At 47.8% G+C, this 20,245-nt stretch overlaps 10 protein-coding genes across 10 annotated transcripts; 6 read left to right on the forward strand and 4 right to left on the reverse strand.

Moving 5' to 3' along the window:
* Positions 1–124: 124 nt before the first annotated feature.
* E1B28_006223 (uncharacterized protein) lies at positions 125–1,467 on the forward strand (the record flags this gene model as incomplete). Its single annotated transcript, XM_043150864.1, has 7 exons — positions 125–422; positions 490–580; positions 634–694; positions 755–948; positions 996–1,075; positions 1,129–1,300; positions 1,362–1,467. 7 exons carry the CDS (start codon positions 125–127, stop codon positions 1,465–1,467), a joined length of 1,002 nt encoding a protein of 333 aa, XP_043011954.1.
* Positions 1,468–1,968: 501 nt separating this feature from the next.
* On the reverse strand, positions 1,969–2,406 carry E1B28_006224 (uncharacterized protein; the record flags this gene model as incomplete). Its single annotated transcript, XM_043150865.1, has 1 exon — positions 1,969–2,406. One exon carries the CDS (start codon positions 2,404–2,406, stop codon positions 1,969–1,971), a length of 438 nt encoding a protein of 145 aa, XP_043011955.1.
* A 324-nt stretch (positions 2,407–2,730) lies between these two features.
* Positions 2,731–3,661, forward strand: E1B28_006225 (uncharacterized protein; the record flags this gene model as incomplete). The annotated part of the gene is made up of 5 exons (XM_043150866.1): positions 2,731–2,928; positions 2,983–3,207; positions 3,270–3,372; positions 3,428–3,549; positions 3,602–3,661. The coding sequence occupies 5 exons, from the start codon at positions 2,731–2,733 to the stop codon at positions 3,659–3,661; spliced, it is 708 nt and encodes a 235-aa protein (XP_043011956.1).
* A 158-nt stretch (positions 3,662–3,819) lies between these two features.
* On the forward strand, positions 3,820–6,146 carry E1B28_006226 (uncharacterized protein). Its single transcript, XM_043150867.1, has 8 exons — positions 3,820–4,402; positions 4,463–5,065; positions 5,120–5,165; positions 5,234–5,598; positions 5,665–5,715; positions 5,783–5,796; positions 5,857–5,887; positions 5,953–6,146. Exons 1-8 carry the CDS (start codon positions 3,890–3,892, stop codon positions 6,064–6,066), a joined length of 1,737 nt encoding a protein of 578 aa, XP_043011957.1. The 5' UTR covers positions 3,820–3,889; the 3' UTR covers positions 6,067–6,146.
* A 105-nt stretch (positions 6,147–6,251) lies between these two features.
* Positions 6,252–8,430, reverse strand: E1B28_006227 (uncharacterized protein; the record flags this gene model as incomplete). Its single annotated transcript, XM_043150868.1, has 8 exons — positions 6,252–6,869; positions 6,930–7,439; positions 7,499–7,571; positions 7,630–7,701; positions 7,768–7,972; positions 8,031–8,038; positions 8,106–8,204; positions 8,270–8,430. The coding sequence occupies 8 exons, from the start codon at positions 8,428–8,430 to the stop codon at positions 6,252–6,254; spliced, it is 1,746 nt and encodes a 581-aa protein (XP_043011958.1).
* Positions 8,431–8,439: 9 nt separating this feature from the next.
* Positions 8,440–9,118, reverse strand: E1B28_006228 (uncharacterized protein; the record flags this gene model as incomplete). Its single annotated transcript, XM_043150869.1, has 2 exons — positions 8,890–9,118; positions 8,440–8,842 (listed from the first exon to the last, which is right to left on the reverse strand). The coding sequence occupies exons 1-2, from the start codon at positions 8,997–8,999 to the stop codon at positions 8,440–8,442; spliced, it is 513 nt and encodes a 170-aa protein (XP_043011959.1). The 5' UTR covers positions 9,000–9,118.
* A 416-nt stretch (positions 9,119–9,534) lies between these two features.
* On the forward strand, positions 9,535–11,093 carry E1B28_006229 (uncharacterized protein). The gene is made up of 9 exons (XM_043150870.1): positions 9,535–9,611; positions 9,689–9,822; positions 9,881–10,101; positions 10,166–10,272; positions 10,325–10,387; positions 10,436–10,481; positions 10,551–10,662; positions 10,744–10,783; positions 10,843–11,093. Exons 3-9 carry the CDS (start codon positions 10,067–10,069, stop codon positions 10,902–10,904), a joined length of 465 nt encoding a protein of 154 aa, XP_043011960.1. The 5' UTR covers positions 9,535–9,611; positions 9,689–9,822; positions 9,881–10,066; the 3' UTR covers positions 10,905–11,093.
* A 113-nt stretch (positions 11,094–11,206) lies between these two features.
* E1B28_006230 (uncharacterized protein) lies at positions 11,207–14,770 on the reverse strand. The gene is made up of 8 exons (XM_043150871.1): positions 13,269–14,770; positions 13,022–13,217; positions 12,817–12,971; positions 12,644–12,764; positions 12,176–12,589; positions 11,989–12,120; positions 11,519–11,933; positions 11,207–11,457 (listed from the first exon to the last, which is right to left on the reverse strand). The coding sequence occupies exons 1-7, from the start codon at positions 14,732–14,734 to the stop codon at positions 11,832–11,834; spliced, it is 2,586 nt and encodes an 861-aa protein (XP_043011961.1). The 5' UTR covers positions 14,735–14,770; the 3' UTR covers positions 11,207–11,457; positions 11,519–11,831.
* Positions 14,771–14,822: 52 nt separating this feature from the next.
* On the forward strand, positions 14,823–17,630 carry E1B28_006231 (uncharacterized protein). The gene is made up of 14 exons (XM_043150872.1): positions 14,823–15,133; positions 15,198–15,416; positions 15,473–15,730; positions 15,780–15,801; positions 15,854–16,183; positions 16,244–16,362; positions 16,413–16,440; positions 16,490–16,564; positions 16,622–16,704; positions 16,757–16,815; positions 16,866–16,877; positions 16,936–17,029; positions 17,085–17,138; positions 17,193–17,630. The coding sequence occupies exons 1-14, from the start codon at positions 15,099–15,101 to the stop codon at positions 17,575–17,577; spliced, it is 1,773 nt and encodes a 590-aa protein (XP_043011962.1). The 5' UTR covers positions 14,823–15,098; the 3' UTR covers positions 17,578–17,630.
* A 529-nt stretch (positions 17,631–18,159) lies between these two features.
* E1B28_006232 (uncharacterized protein) lies at positions 18,160–20,193 on the forward strand. The gene is made up of 13 exons (XM_043150873.1): positions 18,160–18,287; positions 18,341–18,346; positions 18,402–18,505; positions 18,563–18,614; positions 18,677–18,700; positions 18,753–18,831; positions 18,894–18,956; positions 19,010–19,022; positions 19,073–19,103; positions 19,163–19,312; positions 19,369–19,435; positions 19,500–19,705; positions 19,769–20,193. The coding sequence occupies exons 1-13, from the start codon at positions 18,238–18,240 to the stop codon at positions 19,890–19,892; spliced, it is 969 nt and encodes a 322-aa protein (XP_043011963.1). The 5' UTR covers positions 18,160–18,237; the 3' UTR covers positions 19,893–20,193.
* Positions 20,194–20,245: the final 52 nt, after the last annotated feature.

The following is a 20,245-nucleotide window of genomic DNA, read 5'->3' on the forward strand; positions in this document are numbered from 1 at the left end:
CTTTCTTTTTATTTACGGGTTGCCTTCTACTGGATCGTGTGACTCTGACAAATGTTTCGCGGATCGCGTTATCTGCGTCTATCGATGACGAGTATAACTATAACTTCTTGTTCTCTGAATCACCATGGCTGAACACGCTCACCTCTCAAAAATCGACGACGAATTCGCTACAGCGTTCGCAAAGGTACCCCCTCCTCCACCTGGGCCACCCACCGTTGAGGGTACCCGAACTATTTACACGAACGTCTTGGTACCAGCAGCGAAGGGATTAGTATCTTTGCCAGCCGAATCAGAATACCAAGTGAAAGATCATCACATCGACGTTGGTAATGGAGTCAAAGTCGTAGCTAGGAGCATTGTACCCACAGCCAAAGAGGGAGAAGATGGCACGTTCCCGTTACTTTTCTGGTGCCATGGGGGAGGTGAGGGCGTGTAACGAATGCCATATGCCATTCACGACTAAAAAAATATATAATTGTGGCACATCAGGGTGGACGATGGGGGATCTTAATTGGGATGATTACAGATTAAGACGAGCTGCTGTGGATACTCGTATCGCTGTCGTGAATTGTGAATATAGGTGTGTTGATGGTGCCTCCTTTCAATAGATCTAGACGATTCATTGATTTCCAGATTGGCACCTGAAAACCCCTTCCCTGCTGCAGTCAATGACTGCTTTGCCGCTCTCAAACATGTTCGCTCGCTCGTCGTATCAGAGGGGAGGCGAAAGACCACTGATTGATTTTTTAACCAGGTCGCTACAAACCCGGAATCATTCTCAGGTTCTCTTTCCAAAGGTTTCCATGTTGGCGGCCAATCCGCCGGCGGAAACCTTGCAGCTGTCATGGCCATCCTCGCTCGAGATGATCCCGTTTTCAAAGACAGACCACTGACCGGTCAACTGCTCCTGATCCCTGTTACTATTCACCCAGACGCGTACCCAGAGAAGTACGTTTCATTTACACAGCTCAGTCTAAGCTTATTTCATATCCTAGATACAAATCTTCTTTATTGTCGATGGAGCAAAACAAAGATGCACCTATCCTGACGGCAGAGTTGATGAGGAAATACTGGGGTATGTGCTACGGTTATCCCTTCCACGCTCATACTACTACTTCTCGGAAACAGCCTGGTATGCGGCTCCCCCTACAGACCCGAGAGCGTCTCCTCTGTTATTGCCCTCCCACAAAGGTCTACCTCCAGCCTTTTTGATGGTCTGTGGTCTGGATCCTCTCCGTGATGAAGGTTTGTTATACGGGAAGGTTTTGAGCGCTGCAGGAGTCAAGACAAAGGTCGAAGTGTAAGTTCGGTGTTCGTTAATATCGATTTCCAACTGTTGATGCCATTCTGCTCCGGCCCAGGTACTCTGGCGTCCCTCATGGTTTTGAACTGGTTGACTGCACGATTGGGAAAGCGCGTAAATACGAAGCAGATCTAGGTGCAGCGATCAGATGGCTCCTTGCTTGAGCCGCCAAGAGAAAGAAGAAACTCGGGTTGTAACTTTTTGTGGCTTTGAATATGACCGCAATAGAGCTCCAAATTTAACCCCCCGATTAAATTCACAAGGTGATTGCACAAGAAATTTGAAGAACGAGACACGCCCTCGGACGGATTTTTGGATTCCAGTTGAAAATTAGGAATTACAGGCTTAGCAGGCATGTAATCATTAGTAGGGTAAGAGCGGTCCATTACTTTGAAAAATAACAAAAAGTACAGTATACTGAATGTCCTTCTCTTCAGTTTTCGTTATACATACGGCCATAAATTGTCAGTACAGATGAAGAATGTGAACCTACTCGCCACCGCACTACGGGTCAAGTATTGAGCGAAATGCGATTCGGAGCGGGCTCTCGACTCACACTATGCGAAGACGGCGGCTACATTCTGAAAAAGCAGGTTTCAGAAACCTATCGACTGCGCAACCCCCAGGGTTCAATCAACGAAGAAGCGGTCGTGAGGGAATTCTACTCACAGTAATGACAGAGTGAGGTCGCCATGGACCTTGGCTTTGAGTTCGACGGCAACATCCAAATTGAGGTCGAGGCGGAGCTTCAAAGGTTTATCGCCGCCACCTTCGTCGTCGTCTTTTTTGCCGCCGCCGGCAACCCCTCCGACGGCGTCACCGACGCTATCGACGGCACCTTTAGCGGTGTTGGTGACTTGTTTGCCTGTGTCGTCGACTTCGTCGAGACCTGGCAGTCCACCGCCTTGGCGTTGACCTCCGCGACGACGGTTACGAGGTGCTTTGGCAGGGCCAGCGTCAGAGTCTGCGCCGCTACTGGCAGATGCGCTGCGTGGAGTCCTGCTACGCCCCCGATTTCGAGACTGGGAACGTTGTTGTTGTTGAGCAGGAGGAGGACCGGAAGAAGAGGAGCGCGATTGGTTTCCTGATGGTGGTTGAGACATGATTTGCAAGAGATGGAAAAATGGAAAATGGGCGTATTTAAACAGCGGAAAACGCCACAGTTATGAGCTCATGAGGTGGAGGTTACGAAGGAGCGTTGACGTCATGTTGGAAGTGGAAGAGGTACGTCATCCGAGACAGGTGGTGCCTGTAACATCTGATTTACCCCTGTGGCGCGAATACTGGTTTGTTGCTATGGATGTCTCACAAGTCATGGATGTACATCACAATGATATTTTCATGATATCACCTACAGAACAACTGCGGAGTCCTCCATGCTTTATAAACCCTTCCGACATGGCTTTCCACTCTAATAAACTCTCATCATGTCTCAACAAGGCGACGATACTCAACAACAACACGCCCAGGTCGACAACCAGAGCGATGCCGGCTTCTCAGACACCACCACTGATAAACGTTCTCCAGAGGACAAGAAGAAGGACAAGGAACTCGCCGAACGTTTATCTGTCCTCATCGAGGATGCCAACTCTCGCGTTGTGCCTCTCTGCAGAATGATTCGCAAGGTTTGTCTCCTTGACGGTTATGCTCATCTTTTGGTTCTAACCCTTCTAATCTAGCATATCGAGGGCATGGATGCGAAGAAGGAGGAGGACCGGGACGAGCAAGAACTCGTCAAACAAGTCAAGCCCCTCCTGCAAGAAGCTGAGAAGATCCTTAACGAGACGCAAGGCGCCGTAAAGGGTGCAGATCCAGACAAGCGTCTCTCCAGCAAAGCTCAAAGGCATGCAGCCGATCACACTGCTACGCCTGAAGAGCAACGATTGGCACAAGCACTCAAAGTTGTGAGTACCATTCGAATCTGTTGCTTGTAATTTTCCCCTTGATCCATACTGCCCTTCGATAGCTCTTGGAGGAAGTTGGCGGAACGATCGAATGGGCGAAAAACAAGCTCGACAGTTTCCCAAAGGCAAAGAGGGATCTTGGTCCATTATTGGACGCTCTCGGCCGTGAGTGTAGTCGAGGCATCGATTGAGTATATTACATTCTGATCATCATCTCCAGAACCTTTGACGCAGATTGTCGGAGGTGTAGGCTTGTTACTCGCCGGTGTATTGAATCTCGTCGGCAATCTATTGAGCGGTTTGGGATTGGATAGCCTGCTCAAGGGCATTATTTCTGCTACGGTAATGTTTTTGTTACAGACGAAATTACTCTTGCTGACACCAGAGTCCCTAGGGTCTCGACAAAATTTACAAGGGTCTTGGGCTCGAAAAGTGGCTAAACGCGGGAAAGTAAATGGACCAAGATGACTATTGAACAGACTTTTGTATACATGTAAATACGGGATGTACTCTATACTATTCGTACGTATCAACAGTATTTTTGTGGAAACGAATTAAGATCGTTTGGATCGGTCCGGGCCGGGTCTAAGAACCGAGATAGCCGAAGGCCTGGAGTCGAACGTCATGTTTCTGACACAACTTGCTTCGTCTGCTGGTGTGGTAGCTCTTCCCTCAAATCAGCATGGACCCTCCTCGAGGGGACTCCACCCTCCCACTATCGCCTACCAACACTGGACCCCATCGGAAGCGTCCGAAGCCACCTCCCATCACTTCGTTGGGCATCCCACGTAAATCATCAGCTGCTGGAGGAAGACCTAAATCACAGTCAAATCCTCACACTCATGCCATTCGCAAGGGTTCCATTTCCGGACTCTCCTCTACTGGTGCTCCAAAGGTTCAAAGGACAACCAAGACTTCACACAAACTAGTCGTTCTTCCTGAAGCGCCTCAGACCAAAGCTTTTCCAGGCTCTGATGAAGACCAAACACTGGGCTACGAGACCGATGCCGGGATTCGGGTCAAAGAGTACAAGAACGAAGGAGAGAAAATGACCGTTGAACAGAGGAAAAAAGCTGGTTTCAAGAGAATCACCGCGTATTGTGTGGCGGAGACTCTAAAAATGAAACTGCTAGCGTCGTTTCTAAAAAGGGAGCATAATGTGGTTCCGAGAGTGTACGATGAGGCTCTGTACGTGGTGAGTCGCAAATTGATTTTTCCTTCTCATTCCGTTTCTCAAGCCGATTCTTCTTTCCAGATGTATCACCTGCCGCTTCTCCCTGGTTATGGACCCGAATCTAACATTCGCTCCTCTGCTCCCCCAAAAACTGATGATGGAAAGTCGATATTGAATAAACTTTCAGAGGCAGAAGAAAATGGCTACCAGGGTACCTACTTTGCACAAAACGATCCTGAGCGTCAGTCCGCTCACCATGACGGATATCTCACTTCCTCCCCCATCGATTCCCGAAGTATCCCGATTGCTACGCCTACAACGCCGTACTACGCAACCTCGTCAGAGACAGAAGCAGAGAATTATGTATCTGCTTCCGATGCCGAGGCTGGTGTTTCCGAAAGCGTCCCTGAGAACGACTCAAGCCCGTTGTTGGTTGGTACTCTAGGAGTTCACGATCAAGAAGCTATTTCTCCGCCAGAACCCGAGACAGCTAACAACTCGAACTCACCTCCTGACAATGTCAATGAGACTGCCGAAGCTGTTTTCTTCGAGTACGGCGTCGTTGTCTTCTTTGGGTTGACAGAAATCCAAGAGAAAAGCATTTTGGAAGATGTGCATAACGCTGGAATAGTGAAGCGGAGGTTCCCTGAAGCTGACTGGGAAGTGGAAGAATGTCATTTCACAGTGTGTTTTGCATGGCTCACGTCGAGAGAAAATAATAATATTGATATTATCTAGCACGATCCAAACATTGCTTACCCCCGGATTTACAATGATTTCTTTAGTGAGGCCGCTGTGACGGAATGTTTTTTCCTTCCTTTCCTCTCTTACTGATATTATTATTCGTGGCAGCACTCAAATCACGCTCTCACCTCCTCAAACTCTCCATCGCTCATGCTCTCGCCCAGTCCACTCTTCTAGCCCACTTCGAGTCCAACGCACAACGTGTCTTATCTTCCCCCGAAACATTCTCTATACCCAAACAACTCGCAGCCAAAGGCGCTTTACAACTCAAACGCAGAGAAGCGTTGAAATTGACGGGCAGGCTGTTCAAGTTACGGAGAGATATCAATTTGGTATCTAATGTGCTAGATGTGCCAGAGTTGTTCTGGGATGAGGCGAGTTTGAAGAAGTTATATGATGCTGTGAGGGAGTATATGGAGATAGGCCCGAGGGTACAGGTTTTGAATGAGAAATTGGTTATGGCGAGTGATTTTGTGGGTTTGATTAATTTTTTTTCCGTCTTGGGGGCAAGATTGTGCTGAATCTTAATTTCGATGTAGCTGGACGCTATACATGACCATTTGAATAATTCTGCGATGGAGCGTATCACGGTGAATTGTTATATCCCCCCTCTCCCCTTGACTAAGGTTGATTTACTGAGATGTCCTTATCGTTTAGTGGATTATCATATGGTTGGTTTTTTTCCTCTTCAAAATGCCTATCAAATCCCGTCGCTGATTATGCTATCTCAGGTTGATTGTCGTAGCTTGTCTAGTCGAACTGGTAAGATGCTCGCTTTTCCGTCCTCAGTTATTGGACTTGTACTCATGGTCATCCTGCCAAAACAGGGGGAAGTTATAGCCCGTCTAGTTGTGCATGCTACCACCAAATCGAGCGCTAGTGTTACCCAGTTATCGAGGGAGGATGCACTTAAGGTTTTGGAAGGCATGATCAATAGTTAATGGGATCCGAGGATAGTGATTCTGGTCGAATTGTGTATCTATAGTTCAGTGCGATTATTTCTACTTCCAGTCAATGATGGAACGTCGACGGGCTCCTTTCCTCCGGGAGCGTATGTAAAAAGAATCCGAAATGTGTCCGAAGGTCCAGATAAAGATAAAGATATAATTTACACAAATGATGGTGCTCACAGTCTTGGGAGTGTCTCCTCCTGTCGATGTCGGTCTGCTAACGATGCCCTGGTACTGGTATAAACTGGGGGTGGGCTGTCTACTGTCGGATATTCCCACATAGGGTCGTCCACGAGGTTCCCGATATCAGAATGATCCTGGTGGGTACGCTGGATATAAAGAGCCTGCAACTGTGCCGCCTCTACCAATTCCCGTTCAGATTCCTCATCAACGCGGGAGGGTATACCAAGGTTTGTACTTAGTAACGAACTATACCGTCCCCGTATAGACGTCGGAGTGTCAAACTGTGTGTTCGCGATGCTGATACTGGGAGACCCTATTCGAGTAGCGGAAAATGGTGCTTCAGACGCATAGAAATCCGCCTCGTCGTCCTCGTCGAATTCCCCATCAGACCCGGAAGCAATCTGATCGTCGTCCTGGTCCTGATTTGGAAGGAGTCGTCGTGTTGCTGATGGTGAAGAAGAACGAGGCGTCCGGAGTCTGAATCCCTTGGGAGTATGCCGACGCGTAGATTGTGAACCCGAGTTGCTGCTTGCGAGAGTGGGAGCGGGCGTTGGGGGTGGATTTCTCTCCTTCCACGGGCGTGGACCCATCAGAGGCGATCTTGTGAAAATCTAACCGAAAAGAATAGATTGGTAAGACCTCTCTCGAAATGGAAATTTGAGAATTCGTACCTTCAAGCTTGACCGAGCATCTTCAGAGTCTACTTGAGATCCATCCTCAGCAACAAGGGTAGAGATCGTGTCAAGTGTTCCCGACCGTGCCGGCCCTGTTCTATCCTCACCGGTATCGTGATCCCCAGGATTGCGTACAGGATAGGCATCGTCAGGATAAGGGTTTCCTTGGGAGGTGTTTATGATACTATCAGAAACTTCGGTGGAACCCTTTGACGACGATCTATCGCGGCTGTAGCCGGTGAGAGGGTAAGTGTGTTCGACCGTAGTTGAAGCAGACTCCTGGCTTCGGAGCGCTTCAGATGATGAACAGATTGGGAGTATATGATGAGAACTGTTGTTACGATCAAGATTGGGCTGCGTGGGTGGGGCCATAGTGCGTCTATCCAGTGATGCCATCTCAGGATTACCAGAGGGTATGGACGTTGTTGACTGACAATCGAATTGTGTTTGAACCATATATCCCTTGTTGAGGCGCATCCAGAGGGTTCTGTTACGTCTATTTAGGCCCTAGAAAGACGATGATCAGAAGGGATAAACAAAAATCACGAAAGAAATGGTGTGCGAACCCATAATACGCCAAGAAGCGCGACGAACAAAACACAGGCTGAAGTGATCCCAACAATAGCGCCTGAACTCAGCCTTGAGCGGCCAGGTATCAGTCACGACAGACTCCTTTGTGTGAGTAGTGACAACATACCCAGATGCTCCATGTTTAGCTTCCACGGTCATAGTTGCAGGAGGCTGGGACGAGGAAGGGCTGGCCTGTGAACTGCGGTGCAACAGCAAATAACCAGTTAATTCATACTCGATCGGATTGAGGTCCGCGAGAACGAACCTTAGTACCTCTGCATTCCAAACCGTGGCATAATCAAATTCCAGCAAATCTACGTCGTCCGCTTGCCGAGTGAAAAGGTCACCTCCATTCCCATTCGTCATTGTGACGGTATGTGACCCAGGCGCTAGGCCGTCGGAATGAAACAACATTTGCTTCTGCCGCTGAATTGCTCGCCTGGCGGTGAATACATGGACATGGCCGGAATCTATTTGCACAGTGTATGCACGGGTGTTTGATGGCCCAGTAGTTCCGAATAAACAAACAACTTGGCCTAGTAGAACGAAAACAACAGTTAGGTGATGGCTATACATTCAATAATTTGCAAGAGGCGGTCTAACCCTATCGGTAAGTTGGTGAATGGCGGGACGAAAAGTTGAGACAGGTGCATGCTCACTATGAATGTAAAGTTGATTGATGCGCCTAGTTGTGAGGTCGAGCTAGAAAGACAAGTAGCGTTGTCGAACGAGAAGCCCGATGACTGATTCATAATGCGGAGACTCACTGTCCGGTCCCTTGAGTAAACTCGAGAACATTCTCAGGTTGAGAATTCCACGATCCTTTGGGCGAATATGTGATCGCATCCTTTTGAGTGTCTTGGAAGACCATGAGCGGCGGTGCGGCAGTAATTTCAGTTTCGTTTACGCCTGATAGAACATTGGACATCCAGCTAATCTATTCAAGAAAGACTATATGAGCGCCTGAGTCATAAACATCCGCATGGTCAAGAATGAAGATGGGGCCGGCAATAAGGTTTATGTTTCGGGGATGAAGCTGTGTCGAAGAAATTTTCGACGTCCTTACCGAATCGATGTCGAATCCACGACCCTGAGTATCCGTGTTCGTGAGACGGACATGATGAAGACCTTGTTTCAAATCGTGTGTTTCGAAGATGGTTTGCTTGTACTGCTCCGTTGCTTCATCGGCAGTCAATTCAAAGATGGACCCGTCGATAGTCACAGTGAAATTTCCGTAGCCAGGTCGCCTACCCCCGGTGATGGTGAGGGAGGTACCGTTAAAAAGGAACGATGCAGTAGCATTTCGCGTATAAGTCACTGTAAGCGTTTGGCTATGGTAACTACTAGAGAGTCAGTAATGATAACACTAGACAGGATGAAGACACACTTTGGAGCGCTTCTTTCATTATGAGGATCCTTCTGAGACCAAGCGTTCTCCTGAGGAACATAATATATCAATGGGCTCGAGTCGTCGATCGTGAAGTCGAGCGTATACATTCGGAGGCAGAACACCTAAAGTGTTTGTTCAGCCTATGACCGGCAGACCAGGTAATGGGGAGCTTTGGCAAGGGGAGTGAAGGGAAGAGCCAAAACGAGAAGGCTTGATTTATGTATTCATTGTGTTTCTGAAAGATCAGACGGGAGGGTACAGATCTGACAACCTGGCAACCAATGAAGCTTTGAAGGATTGTTGAGGCTTAGTACGCTGGGGCTCGGCAGGTTCCTTAACCTTAAATGCACAAGATATCAAACGTGATAGATTCTTCGTGCTCAACTCATGATGACCAGTGGCCTGTCCAACCCAAGAAGGCGGTGGCGTTCTTCATCAAAGACTGATGACTTGGAAAGAATTCCCCCTTGCACACGATTGCCGGAAGTGTGAAGAAAACGATAAGCGTGTCGGACAATGTCGTTTTGCGGACTGCAGAATATCTTGTTTGTCTTGTGGTTGCTTTTTGTAAGAAGGAGTACCAGTTGAGCAATGATATGATTTGACAGGCACGGCGTTGTCACAGATGTGACTTTGATTAAATTTGCCTCAGGCCTTTGTATCAAGTTGAGCCTCAGGCACAATCGTCGGAGAGCTCTATGATTGAAGTGGTTCAAGAAGTTGAGTGGCCTCTCCATTTTATGAATCAATACTCAGGCATAATCGTCAATCCCTTCACTCGTCATCGACACCTCAGCGTCGTTTTCTTCCGAAGAGCTTTCCCCCCGGTGTGAATCAAAGCTGCAGCTGCTCCCCACGATTCGACCGGCTGCCTTTGAGACTTTGTGATTGATTTGATGTGCTTAGGAAGAAAAACACTTCTCTGCCGAGGTCATTGAGTAACTACCGGAAGGTAAACCGCTCCGCTAAGTTTGCACTTCGTTCACAGGTCCAATGTAATTGACTCCCACGTTCTGTCACTGGTCAATCGAGGATTCTGCCGAATTTCGAAGCACTTCGGCACTCATGCAGTCGACACGCAAGCCACTACTAGAAAGTTCTGCGATAAAAGGAGGGCTTGGTTCAGCGTATTCTCATCCTCAAATTCCAATATTGAACTACATTCCAATCCACCATGACTACAGTTATTCAACTTCAAGTCCCTGAAGGGTTTGGTTTCGGTTTGGTTCTAAAATAATATCCCAATCACGCTGACAACCGTATTGATTATCAGACTGCCGCTTGTCGGTGCCTCCCTGTTATCCACCGTTGTCCTCCTCGTCTACCAAGTCGGCGTGGCGGCAAGGGCCCGCAAGGCTGCAAAAGTTCCTTATCCTCAGGGTCGGTGGAATGAAGTTCCTCGAAGCGAGACACTCTACTCACTTCGATACAGTCTACGCGGACAAAGCTCAGGAGGAAGCTTCTTTGGAAGCTAAACAGTTCAACTGTGCTCAACGTAAGCTTTCAAATCGACAAAATGGGTGACACGTTAATTGTTCTGCAGGTGCCCACCAAAATACGCTGGAATGGCTCCCCTCTGTCTATCTGACGTGAGTACACTCAAGATGGATTTTACATTCTACGCATCATGAACATCGCGGGATCGCCCTCAATCACAGATCCGTGTTGACTGCGATCAAATATCCCAAACTTGCCGCTGTGATATTGGCAGGATGGTCCGTTACTCGAGTCATATACACGAAAGCCTACTCGACTGGTAACCCTAGCAAGGTAAACTCCGTCCCCTTTCTTTTTCTACACTGATCATGAAATTTGTATGTTCTGATTCAACCTTGCATTCTTATACCATAGCGGGAGTTTGGTGCCCGTACTGGGTTTCTCTTGCAGCTCGGTATGAGACATCCACTCGAGGTTCGACTAGCAAAGTTGAATTAATACCCTTTTTCTCAGGTCTACTTGGCACTTCATTTTCTGTTGTCGGAAGCGGTGTGCGTTCATATCTGAACATTTAACGGATACAAGGATCTTGATCTTCGTATCTCGACCGCTTACCAACATACTAGAGAGTAATAATCATTTACTTGTATCGGAACAATTGCTTGAAGATTCCGCAGTTGTCAATAATGCAATTTGCACCGTCTGTCTAGAGTACTTTGAAAGAAGGGGAAAATTTGACAAGCCATAACAATAACTGAATTAAAAAACTTAAAAAAACAATATTTGTAGTTTCGCGATTTTTCGCGGCCGAATTCTGCATCTGCATTTCCTTTCGGCGAGGGATTCTCCAGCCGATGACGGGCGAGATGATCAATGGAAGATGTATACGATGGAAATATATGGTGAGCGTCGGCGTTAACGAAAGACTGTAGTGAGTATTAATTGACCTCCAAGTGTCCGAGTAGTGAAGAGAGTAGTAAACGATAGTGGGCGTTCGAAAGTCCGAATGCAGAAGTAAAAAAAATTGATGCAGAATCGAGCGAAAAGGTGGGCAAAAAGGTGCATGTTCGGGAGGTTGGCGGGCGTCACGTCAATCACAATCGCGCGCAGATGAATAAGAGGAAAGCACTGGAGAAGGAAGAAGGATATGTAAGCGGCTGGATCAACAGGAAGAGAAGAACATCCGTACTGGCAGACTATTGTTTAGTGTAGGAGCAAGTCCGTTGTCAGATCATCGGAACGTTAAAAACACAGGGGAGGGATGCTACTACATAAATAAATAAATAAAGGTTAAAACACTATGGCGAGAAAAATGTTAAGTTAGTGAGAGGGAATGAGCTTTTCCGGGAAAGAGTAATCAAAGGCAGTTTTGAGAGAGCCTAAGTTCAGGTGATCACCAGCGAACGGACAGAGTGCTCGAGCAGGGCTGGTGAGGCCATGGGAGTCATTCATGGCAACAGAATACATAACTCCTCCAAAGAATACTCCGATTTGAGGCACGATCATATAAAGGACTCGCCGCCAGCACCATTTCTCATGATTGCCTTCATGAATCTAAAGAATCTGTCTGCATATTCGACCGGTGGAACAGGACTGATTTTGTGCTACGTGGACACAATTAGCGTCAATCCCCAAGAAGACAGCGTAGTGGAGACACACCCTGTCGGCACTGAGACCTTTCCAGAAATGTTCGATTTTCTTCAGGCCGTTGTAGGGGGTAAGGATGTCAATGACGCCGAGGTAGTAGATAATATTCATGTTGTCATTCGCTTCATCTGTTGCATGGAGACCCTGGACAAGAACCAAGCTTAGAATGTGAAAAAACGTTTACAAGAACGACGCTTACACCTTCATCCTGATAAAACACGAAGTGCGCTTTGTCCATCGTTTGTGCGCCCGTGGCATCCAGTCCCAGCACAGAATCCTCTTTCTCATCGGTATGAGCACCTTTTCCCGTAATCGTATGCTCCTTATCAGGCTCCCGGAGTCCATCTTTCTCATCTTTTTCCCTCTCCTTGCCTTTGCCGATCGTGCTGTTAATGCGAGCAGGCCGTGTGCTGCCAGTGGAATCCACACGTATGTGGACACGAGGACCCGCTCCAACGATATGCCCGTTTGATAAAGACGGCTCCTCAAACGGTTTTGGGTCACTTTCCCGCATAGCACGTCGCAAAGCCACGGCATCCTGGCCGTAATAAGACATTGATTTTGTCTTGGAAAGGTTGTGCACAGAGGTGGTCGCATGTCGCCTGATGTCAGGCTGAAAAATCTCAGCATGGTGTTGAAAAGTCGCAAGAAATCAAAAAAGACCCACGTCAAACACTTTTAATGTTTTTTTCCTAACGTTGTCTCGATTGCCCCGTTTCATGTTATGTATTCCGACTAACAAACTATAGTCCATCACGTGGATACTCTTTAATAATTCTTTATCACGTCTGCGAACGAAGATTAGTCGAATTGTCGACAGTAGGCAACGAGGATATGCACCTCAGTTGTTCAGTTAACAGTGCTCTCTTCTCCGGTCCTAGTTCTAGCCGACTACCTTCTTTGATCCAGTTCAAATCCTTCTTTACCGGTGACTGTTTTTTCTTTTTTGAGGACGAGGACGAATGTGATTCTGATGGAGAGAGGGGCGGTTCATCCTGTGAAAACGCGTAAATTATGATGAATGATGCCACCAACACCAACCAACCTTGTGTTTGTCAACCCACTCCCTTCCAACTGTACTTCCCTTGAGATCGTACGTCTCGTGTATGTCTTTGTGGGGAGGAAACAGATTGTTCATGATCACGAAATGTATTTTTCGACCGCGTGGAAGTTTAACACGATGGAGGCCGTAGAACCGACTGAGCAGTGTATGAGGATTGGATTTCACATGATCGTAGTACCTAGTAACGGTGAGAAACTGATGGGAATTAAGACAATGGAAGTAAACACACCTCTTCAAAACTCGTAACAGGAACTTGTGCTCTTTGTGATGGATGGTCTTGATGATGAATCGATAATCTCTGCTGAAGTAGAAGAAACTGCCAGACTTTCCAGGCGAACCCAGCTCACTGAGGATGTACTTGCTCGTCAGAGACAACAGATAATCCGCGGGATCCAGATAGAAATAATCCTCCCTCAAGCTCCGGAATACCCATGGCGCGTAATCTTTGAATTTGAAATCGTATTTTGCACTGGGTGTTAACTCGTTGCCGACAATATCAAACGAGTACTTGTGTCGAGCGGTGAAGTCCTCGTCCGTTAAAGGACGTTTGATCTTCGCCTGACACCTCGATACACCAATCCGGATTCCGGTCAACATGTTATACATGAGCACGTAGTTGGCGTGGTCTTCCCCAATGAGATTTCCGACTAGAGGTACCTCGTCGTCTTTGTGCACGATGGCGCTCATCTCACGAGTCAAAGCTGCCTCAGCCTTGGCCCGCTTCTCTTGGCGCTCCCGACGAATTCTCTCCGCATGTAGTTGTATGTCATTGGTCATATCGCTGGGGTCGTCGGAAGGAAAGAGATTGGTATGACCGGGTGTAGACCCATACTGTGTATGTGAAGAGGAAAGGAGTGACGTTCGAGCTCCAGCAGCAGACGAATGGGATGGAAGGGAAACGAAAGCAGAGCCAGTTGTGTTACGTCGCGTTGGACGATGTGCAGTAGGAGGCGGAGGTTGCAGGTAGTCTGTTTGGGATGGTTGTAATGCCGGAGGTTTGGAGGATGTCTGAGGAAGAGATTCCGAAGCCGTTACCGTTCGTAAAGACGATTTTGTGTCAACAGAGGAACGAGGTTCATTTGTTGTTGTCAGTGTGGAGGAGCGAACGGGGACTTGTCGTTGGGTAGATGCCGACGACGTTCGTATTCGCGATATGGAATCTAGCCCCTCAAACATTACTGAAGGTGGTGTCGGTGAGTCTGAAGGCAAGGGCTTGGAGGAAGACGAAGAAACATTTTTGGTGTTATCGTGTAACGCAGCTACGGAATGTTCAAGCTGGTCGGCATCGACTTCGCGGTCTTCTTCGTCATCGTATTCTTCAGTTGCTGGTGGTGACGGCGGGGGAGGACCATGAGGACTGTAATCTTGAGTTACGGAGGGGAGGGCAGTGGTTATGTGTTTCGACATCTTGTGTATAAGAGACTCTGGCATTGGACCAGTTCCTACTTGTACTGTATCTCCAGTGACCTTGAGTATATGAATCTCTCCCCTCTGCTGAGCCAGAGTGTGCATAGGGTTGACAGGAGCGTTGTTAACCGTTGACAGCGACGATGTTGAGGACGAGTGTGATATCGGAGCTGTCCTGTAGGACGCGGCTTCAGACGATGGTGTAGCACTCTTCGCAGACAGCAGGCTCAGCCGCTGATTCTCGTGTTGAAAGGAACCAGACGATGGCGATCTGCTCAGCGTCGTCATCGTCAAGTTCGTCGTTGAAGAATTACTTTGTTTGTGTCGACCAAATAAGAAATTGCGTTAACGAAGTTGAAATAAGTACAGCTTTTCCCTCCCACTGCCACTACCCAGCCTATAGACTAGCTCTCAAAAGCTTCCAATTGAACGTGTTATTTGGACCAAGAAATTATCACTGTGCCACTGCCGAAATCTACCATTTAAGCCCATATATGTGAAAGATATTCCACTCTCGTACGGTGATCGGTCTGGATATATTCGAAGCTATGGAAAGGAAAATGATACCTAAATGATACTGGTTCCCACAGATTAGATCACACAACACTACTTAAGTCGCCTAGCTCAATTTCCTCAGTTTCAGTGGTTCCCAATGGACGGCGAAAGTTGCAAAGCTGACATTGTGATGTGAGTGCAACTTCTACTACTCCACCCATGCCTTGTTTGCGCTGACTCCCGGTCAATGATCAAGTGTTGGAGGCGGTCCTGTGGGTTCTCTGCTGGCTTACCAACTTGCCAGGTTCGGGTGCAAGCCATTTATAATCGAGCAGGAGGACAAGACTCGGTCCGCTCGCTATGGACGCGCAACTACGTTCTGGCCGCGAACAATCGAGCTTCTCGATCAACTTGACCTTGCAGACCGACTTCTACAGACCGGAGTAGTCAGTCGTTCCGGGTTGCACTTCCATGAGTGAGTTCTATCTAGGTGGTTGGATATAGCTGCTGATACAGAGGTCTTTTTTCTAGAGGTCGTCGTGTGAAAGGAGGGATCATGTATGGAAGTCGAATGGATAGACTAGGAGACACCTTCTTCAAGTTTGCCCTTCACCTACGGCAGCGACTGACTGAAGAGCAATTCTCCAGTGCGCTCGAAGAATATGGCTTTCAACATCATAACCGACATGTCATTGAATCCTACAGCATTCACGACGGCATCGCAGACGACCACCCAGTCACCGTCCGCGCCAGGGATCTATCCAGTGATTGCATAGTACAAATCAAGACGTGTGTGAATCCTTGTCCGAAGCGTACACTCATGCTGACACTTGAGTAGAAAGTATCTCGTCGGTGCAGATGTTGGTTTTCAATCGGTCGTAAATCCATATCTCAAATAAGTGTCCTTTACAGGGAGGCAAATCTACCGTGCGCAAGCTCGCAGATATTCCATTTGATGGCGAAAACACGAAACATCGATGGATTAGAATGGACGCGCGCGTCAGGACCAATATGCCCAACTCTAGGTGTCTGAACAGTGTTGACAGTGCGACTCATGGTCAAATTGTATGGTGCCCGATTGATAATGGTTTGACGAGAATCGGTTACGTGTTATCCTCCGCCTTACTGGAGAGATACGGAGGCGTTGAAGCCATAACTCAAGATATCGCAGTGGAGGAGGCTAAAAAGGCGCTCCATCCGTTCGAACTTGAGTTCGTCAGTGTCGAATGGTTCACGGTATATGTACAGATCTTTTATTACCTTTCGTTTCTTCCGGTTGACCATAAAGGGATGTATCTCTAGGGGATTGGGCAGCGAATAGCGAAGACTTTTTACGTCGAGAATCGAGTATTTCTTGCCGGGGACGCGTGTCACACCCATAGCTCAGGATCGGCACAAGGCCTCAATACGGGTGTCCATGAGTTAGCACATTGATTAATCTGTCTTCGGCTACTGATCATGATCTAATTAGTGCGGTCAATTTGGCGTGGAAGCTCGCAGTGAGCTTTGACCTCATGGTGCCTTTAACCCGATTAAACCTATTGCTAGCTTTGTATTCATGGATTAGCACGGCCGTCGATACTGGACTCGTATAATGACGAGCGTCGGCCGATAGTTCAACAAGTGAGCAATCTTTCGTATCCGCTTTATCTTACAATGAAGCATTATCCATCCTTACAGGTTATCGATAATGATAAAGTTATCAGCATGCTCATATCGGGTCAGTACCCTCCTCGGTTTCAGGGACGCCGCGAAAGTACCCGGTACGCGTAGTTCTTGCAACAGAAAGTTATGCTCATTCTTTTGGTTTTTAAGAGAGATCCTGACCGAGTGGTTTGATGATATGAGCATGCAAGCATTCACTCTAGGCTTAGGTGCGCTACTCTAACGCTACTTTCACAACTGTGAGCTAAATAACAATAAGGGATATCTTACCGTGAGTTGATAACGATACTTGACTATGGGTTATATATCGAGTCAGCCCATATCCTTAGCCGTCAACACGGTCAACCGCGAATTTCCCGGGCCCTCTAGGTCCACTGTAAACCCTGGAGATCGTGGACCAGATGTCTACCTGACTGAACTTGGGTAAGCTATCGCGGATCAATATCATTGATGGTCTCGTACTAAAAGGACATCGCAGTACTGGGGATATGGTACGACTTCACACGATTCTTAAGAATGACGGCAAATTCTCGTGCGTTCACGTCAAGATTTACCGTTTGGTTCATATCTCATGACGCATTTTCAGGCTCGTCGTCTTCGCTGGAATCCCGACTCAGACTATGTCTTCGTTTTCCCAATTTAGGGAGGCAGTGTTCGGGCCTTTCACCAAAGCCTTTCCGGCCCGTGCGTTCAAGTGGTTTACGATTCCATCTGTGCATGGGAATGGTGGACAAGAGATATTCGTAAACCCACCCATGGGTAAGGTCTACTTGGACGAAAGCGTCAAGGCGCATGACATATACGGAGTTGATATACGGATTGGAGCAGTAATCGTCTTTCGACCAGATGGATGGGTTGGAACTGTAGTGGAGATGAGTGAATATGGCGTTGTTGATTTAACGGCGTACTTCGAGCATTTTTTGAATCGGAGGGATGCTATTGAGTGTAACGGCGTTGTAGCTCACCTGTGACCAGCTCTTGTTTTTAATTTCTAGGCACCGGGCCGCATGCTTTCTTGACAGTCACTGCGAACTTGAGTTGTGGCGGATAATACTCGCCCCTGCGCTAGAGATTGAGATTTTCCGATGATTTCAATGACTGACCCAATTTGTTATAAAATGGGACGCTCAGTTTATTGCCGTTGAATTTGGTGCCGACAAGATGTTGACTCTCGCTACGTCCCTCGTCACGGCAACGCTCTGGATTGTCTCTGTTTCTGCCCAGACAGCTCCCGAGTGGGGCCAATGTGGCGGTATCGGCTGGACGGGGCCTACGAGTGAGTCTTTTACACGAGACCGAGCTGATTAGCTGACTCCCTGTTTAGCCTGTACCACAGGTTTGACATGCGTCAAGCAGAACGATTACTACTCCCAGTGTTTAGCAACCGGGGGGAGTAATACACCTCCCCCTTCAAGCACAACCACGACCACAAGCAATCCTTCTTCCACTACATCGAAACCACCGGTAGTCACAGGATTTGTCAAAACCTCTGGCCAAGGATTTGTGCTCAACGGCGCCAAATACACTGTGACAGGGTATGTAGTCGTGTGGCGTGAGACAATTCTGTTCCTTACGGTACCAAAAGAGCAAACTCATACTGGGTTGGCCTGGCTGGTCTGTCCACCACGGATATGAATAAGGCGTTCCAGGATATTGCCAATGCAGGTGGAACGACTGTTAGGTGAGGTCTGGGCTTTCTCGCTTTTGTATATCAATTGATCACCCTCAATTCAGGACATGGTAAGAGGTGGCATGGAATGAGGGCGGAGGGAAATGCTGTAACCGTCTTTTTCAGGGGTTTCAATGAAGTCACGAGCCCGAATGGTGTGCCATACTATCAACGATGGTCTGGATCTACACCCACAATCAATACCGGTACCGATGGTCTTCAAAACTTTGGTGAGACACCCACCTGTAGGGCTTAGTTTGTGCATCTCCTTGTTGACTCGTTGACAGACAAGGTCGTCGCGGCCGCAAAGGCGAACGGAATTCGCCTCATCGTCGCCTTGTACGTTCCTTCAACGCAGCTAAGCATTCCCGAGTTCTTATCAATATCATGTTCGGTGGCAGAACAAATAACTGGGCTGATTATGGGTAGACGTGTTTCACTGGATAGCGCAACCTTTGACCGCTGATGCCCCCTTAGTGGTATGGATGTGTATGTCAATCAAATCGTTGGCCAAGGGCAACCCCACGATTTGTTCTACACGAACGCAAAAGTCATTGTCAGTGGCTATGTGTCAGGTTTCTCGGAGAAGTCACTTATGTATTGAATTTTATTTGGCAGAGTGCGTTCAAGAGTTATGTTTCCACCTTTGTCGGCCGCTACAAGAACGAACCGACGATCATGGTATGTATTCAAGGACTTTATTCGGTTCAGCACCACTGAAGATCAACTTGAAGGCTTGGGAGCTCTGTATGTGTTGCCTGATGTAAGAACGAATACGCTCTAATTGGCTGTATCAGCAAATGAACCTAGGTGCAAGGGCACCACTGGGTAGGACCTCATCTGCTCTAATTTACCCCACTTTCCGCTGCTCACTCATTTAACATCAGTACTACCTCTGGAACGTGCACGACTCAGACCATCACTAAGTGGGCTACCGACCTTAGCGCGTACATCAAGTCAATCGACTCCAACCATCTAGTTGCAATTGGAGATGAAGGATTTTTCAACCAACCCGGAAACCCGTCTTATCCGTACCAGTGCGTCCTATGGGATTTAATTCGCTGTGAGCCCGGACTCAATGTTTTGTCTTTAGGGGAGGCGAAGGTGTTGATTTCGACGCCAATCTGAAGATCAGTAGCATTGACTTTGGAACGTTCCACGTGAGTTATGTTCAAGACCCGGCTTTGTAGTGTAAATTGAACAGTGAATATGCATGATGCCTAGGCATATCCCATTTCCTGGGGGCAAACATCGGACCCAGCTGCTTGGGGATTGCAATGGATAAAAGACCATGCCACATCGCAAAAGGCAGCGAACAAACCGGTTATTATCGAGGAATACGGAATCACACCAGCCAATATCCAGGGATCCACGTACACTTCATGGCTCTCGACCGTCGTAAGCTCAGGATTAACCGGCGACCTCATTTGGTACATCCTGTTGCTACTCTATCGAGGTGCTCTCATCCTAATATTGAATAACCTAATTTTCAGGCAAGCTGGCACCGTTCTCTCGAACGGTCAAAGAACGAGTAACGATGGCTACGCGATCTTTCCGGACGATGCCACATATCAGGTTTTAAAGAACCATGCGGCTGCCCTTAAGTCGAGGGGATAGATCCAGATCTCGTCAACTTCTTGCTCAATTTTCAGCGCTTGAAGTTAATAGTAGGAAGTTTATGTACCTTTGTCGTGTATCCTCGAATCAAAGGTGCTACCAGATCAAACTCGAAATAAGGTGTTCAGTCAACACTTGAGCTCGAAGTGGCATCGCCCACTGTACTGGGTCCGCCGGATATTGCTTGCAGGCCATAGTAGCTCCGAAGACCTGGAGGTATTGAGGAAACTGACTTCCGTAACGCTACTCGACTTGGGGCTCGAAGGACTCGGTGTGAGAGAAGGTGACCGTCACACTGGCATTGTCCGGAGCGCTAGCCGGCAACGCAGCCTTGGACGCGTCGAGCACGTGCT

Source organism: Marasmius oreades, chromosome 3 (assembly GCF_018924745.1).
Source record: "Marasmius oreades isolate 03SP1 chromosome 3, whole genome shotgun sequence".
NCBI classification, from domain to species: Eukaryota; Fungi; Basidiomycota; class Agaricomycetes; order Agaricales; family Marasmiaceae; genus Marasmius; species Marasmius oreades.

Bases quoted from the DNA above. Each gene is read 5' to 3' on its own strand.
- E1B28_006226 (XM_043150867.1), top strand. From the start codon at position 3,890: ATGGACCCTCCTCGAGGGGACTCCACCCTCCCACTATCGCCTACCAAC. The intron at 5,166-5,233 runs GTGAGGCCGCTG...TATTCGTGGCAG, and splicing joins GATTTACAATGATTTCTTTA to CACTCAAATCACGCTCTCAC. The intron at 5,888-5,952 runs GTAAGATGCTCG...CTGCCAAAACAG, and splicing joins TAGCTTGTCTAGTCGAACTG to GGGGAAGTTATAGCCCGTCT.
- E1B28_006229 (XM_043150870.1), top strand. From the start codon at position 10,067: ATGACTACAGTTATTCAACTTCAAGTCCCTGAAGG. The intron at 10,102-10,165 runs GTTTGGTTTCGG...ATTGATTATCAG, and splicing joins CAACTTCAAGTCCCTGAAGG to ACTGCCGCTTGTCGGTGCCT. The intron at 10,388-10,435 runs GTAAGCTTTCAA...ATTGTTCTGCAG, and splicing joins ACAGTTCAACTGTGCTCAAC to GTGCCCACCAAAATACGCTG.
- E1B28_006232 (XM_043150873.1), top strand. From the start codon at position 18,238: ATGAATAAGGCGTTCCAGGATATTGCCAATGCAGGTGGAACGACTGTT. The intron at 19,104-19,162 runs GTAGGACCTCAT...ATTTAACATCAG, and splicing joins AGGTGCAAGGGCACCACTGG to TACTACCTCTGGAACGTGCA. The intron at 19,436-19,499 runs GTGAGTTATGTT...CATGATGCCTAG, and splicing joins TTGACTTTGGAACGTTCCAC to GCATATCCCATTTCCTGGGG.
- E1B28_006230 (XM_043150871.1), bottom strand. From the start codon at position 14,734: ATGACGACGCTGAGCAGATCGCCATCGTCTGGTTCCTTTCAACACGAG. The intron at 12,972-13,021 runs GTTGGTTGGTGT...GCGTTTTCACAG, and splicing joins AGTGGGTTGACAAACACAAG to GATGAACCGCCCCTCTCTCC. The intron at 12,590-12,643 runs GTGGGTCTTTTT...GAGATTTTTCAG, and splicing joins AAACATTAAAAGTGTTTGAC to CCTGACATCAGGCGACATGC.
- E1B28_006231 (XM_043150872.1), top strand. From the start codon at position 15,099: ATGGACGGCGAAAGTTGCAAAGCTGACATTGTGAT. The intron at 15,731-15,779 runs GTGTGTGAATCC...ACACTTGAGTAG, and splicing joins TGCATAGTACAAATCAAGAC to AAAGTATCTCGTCGGTGCAG. The intron at 17,139-17,192 runs GTGCGTTCACGT...ACGCATTTTCAG, and splicing joins AAGAATGACGGCAAATTCTC to GCTCGTCGTCTTCGCTGGAA.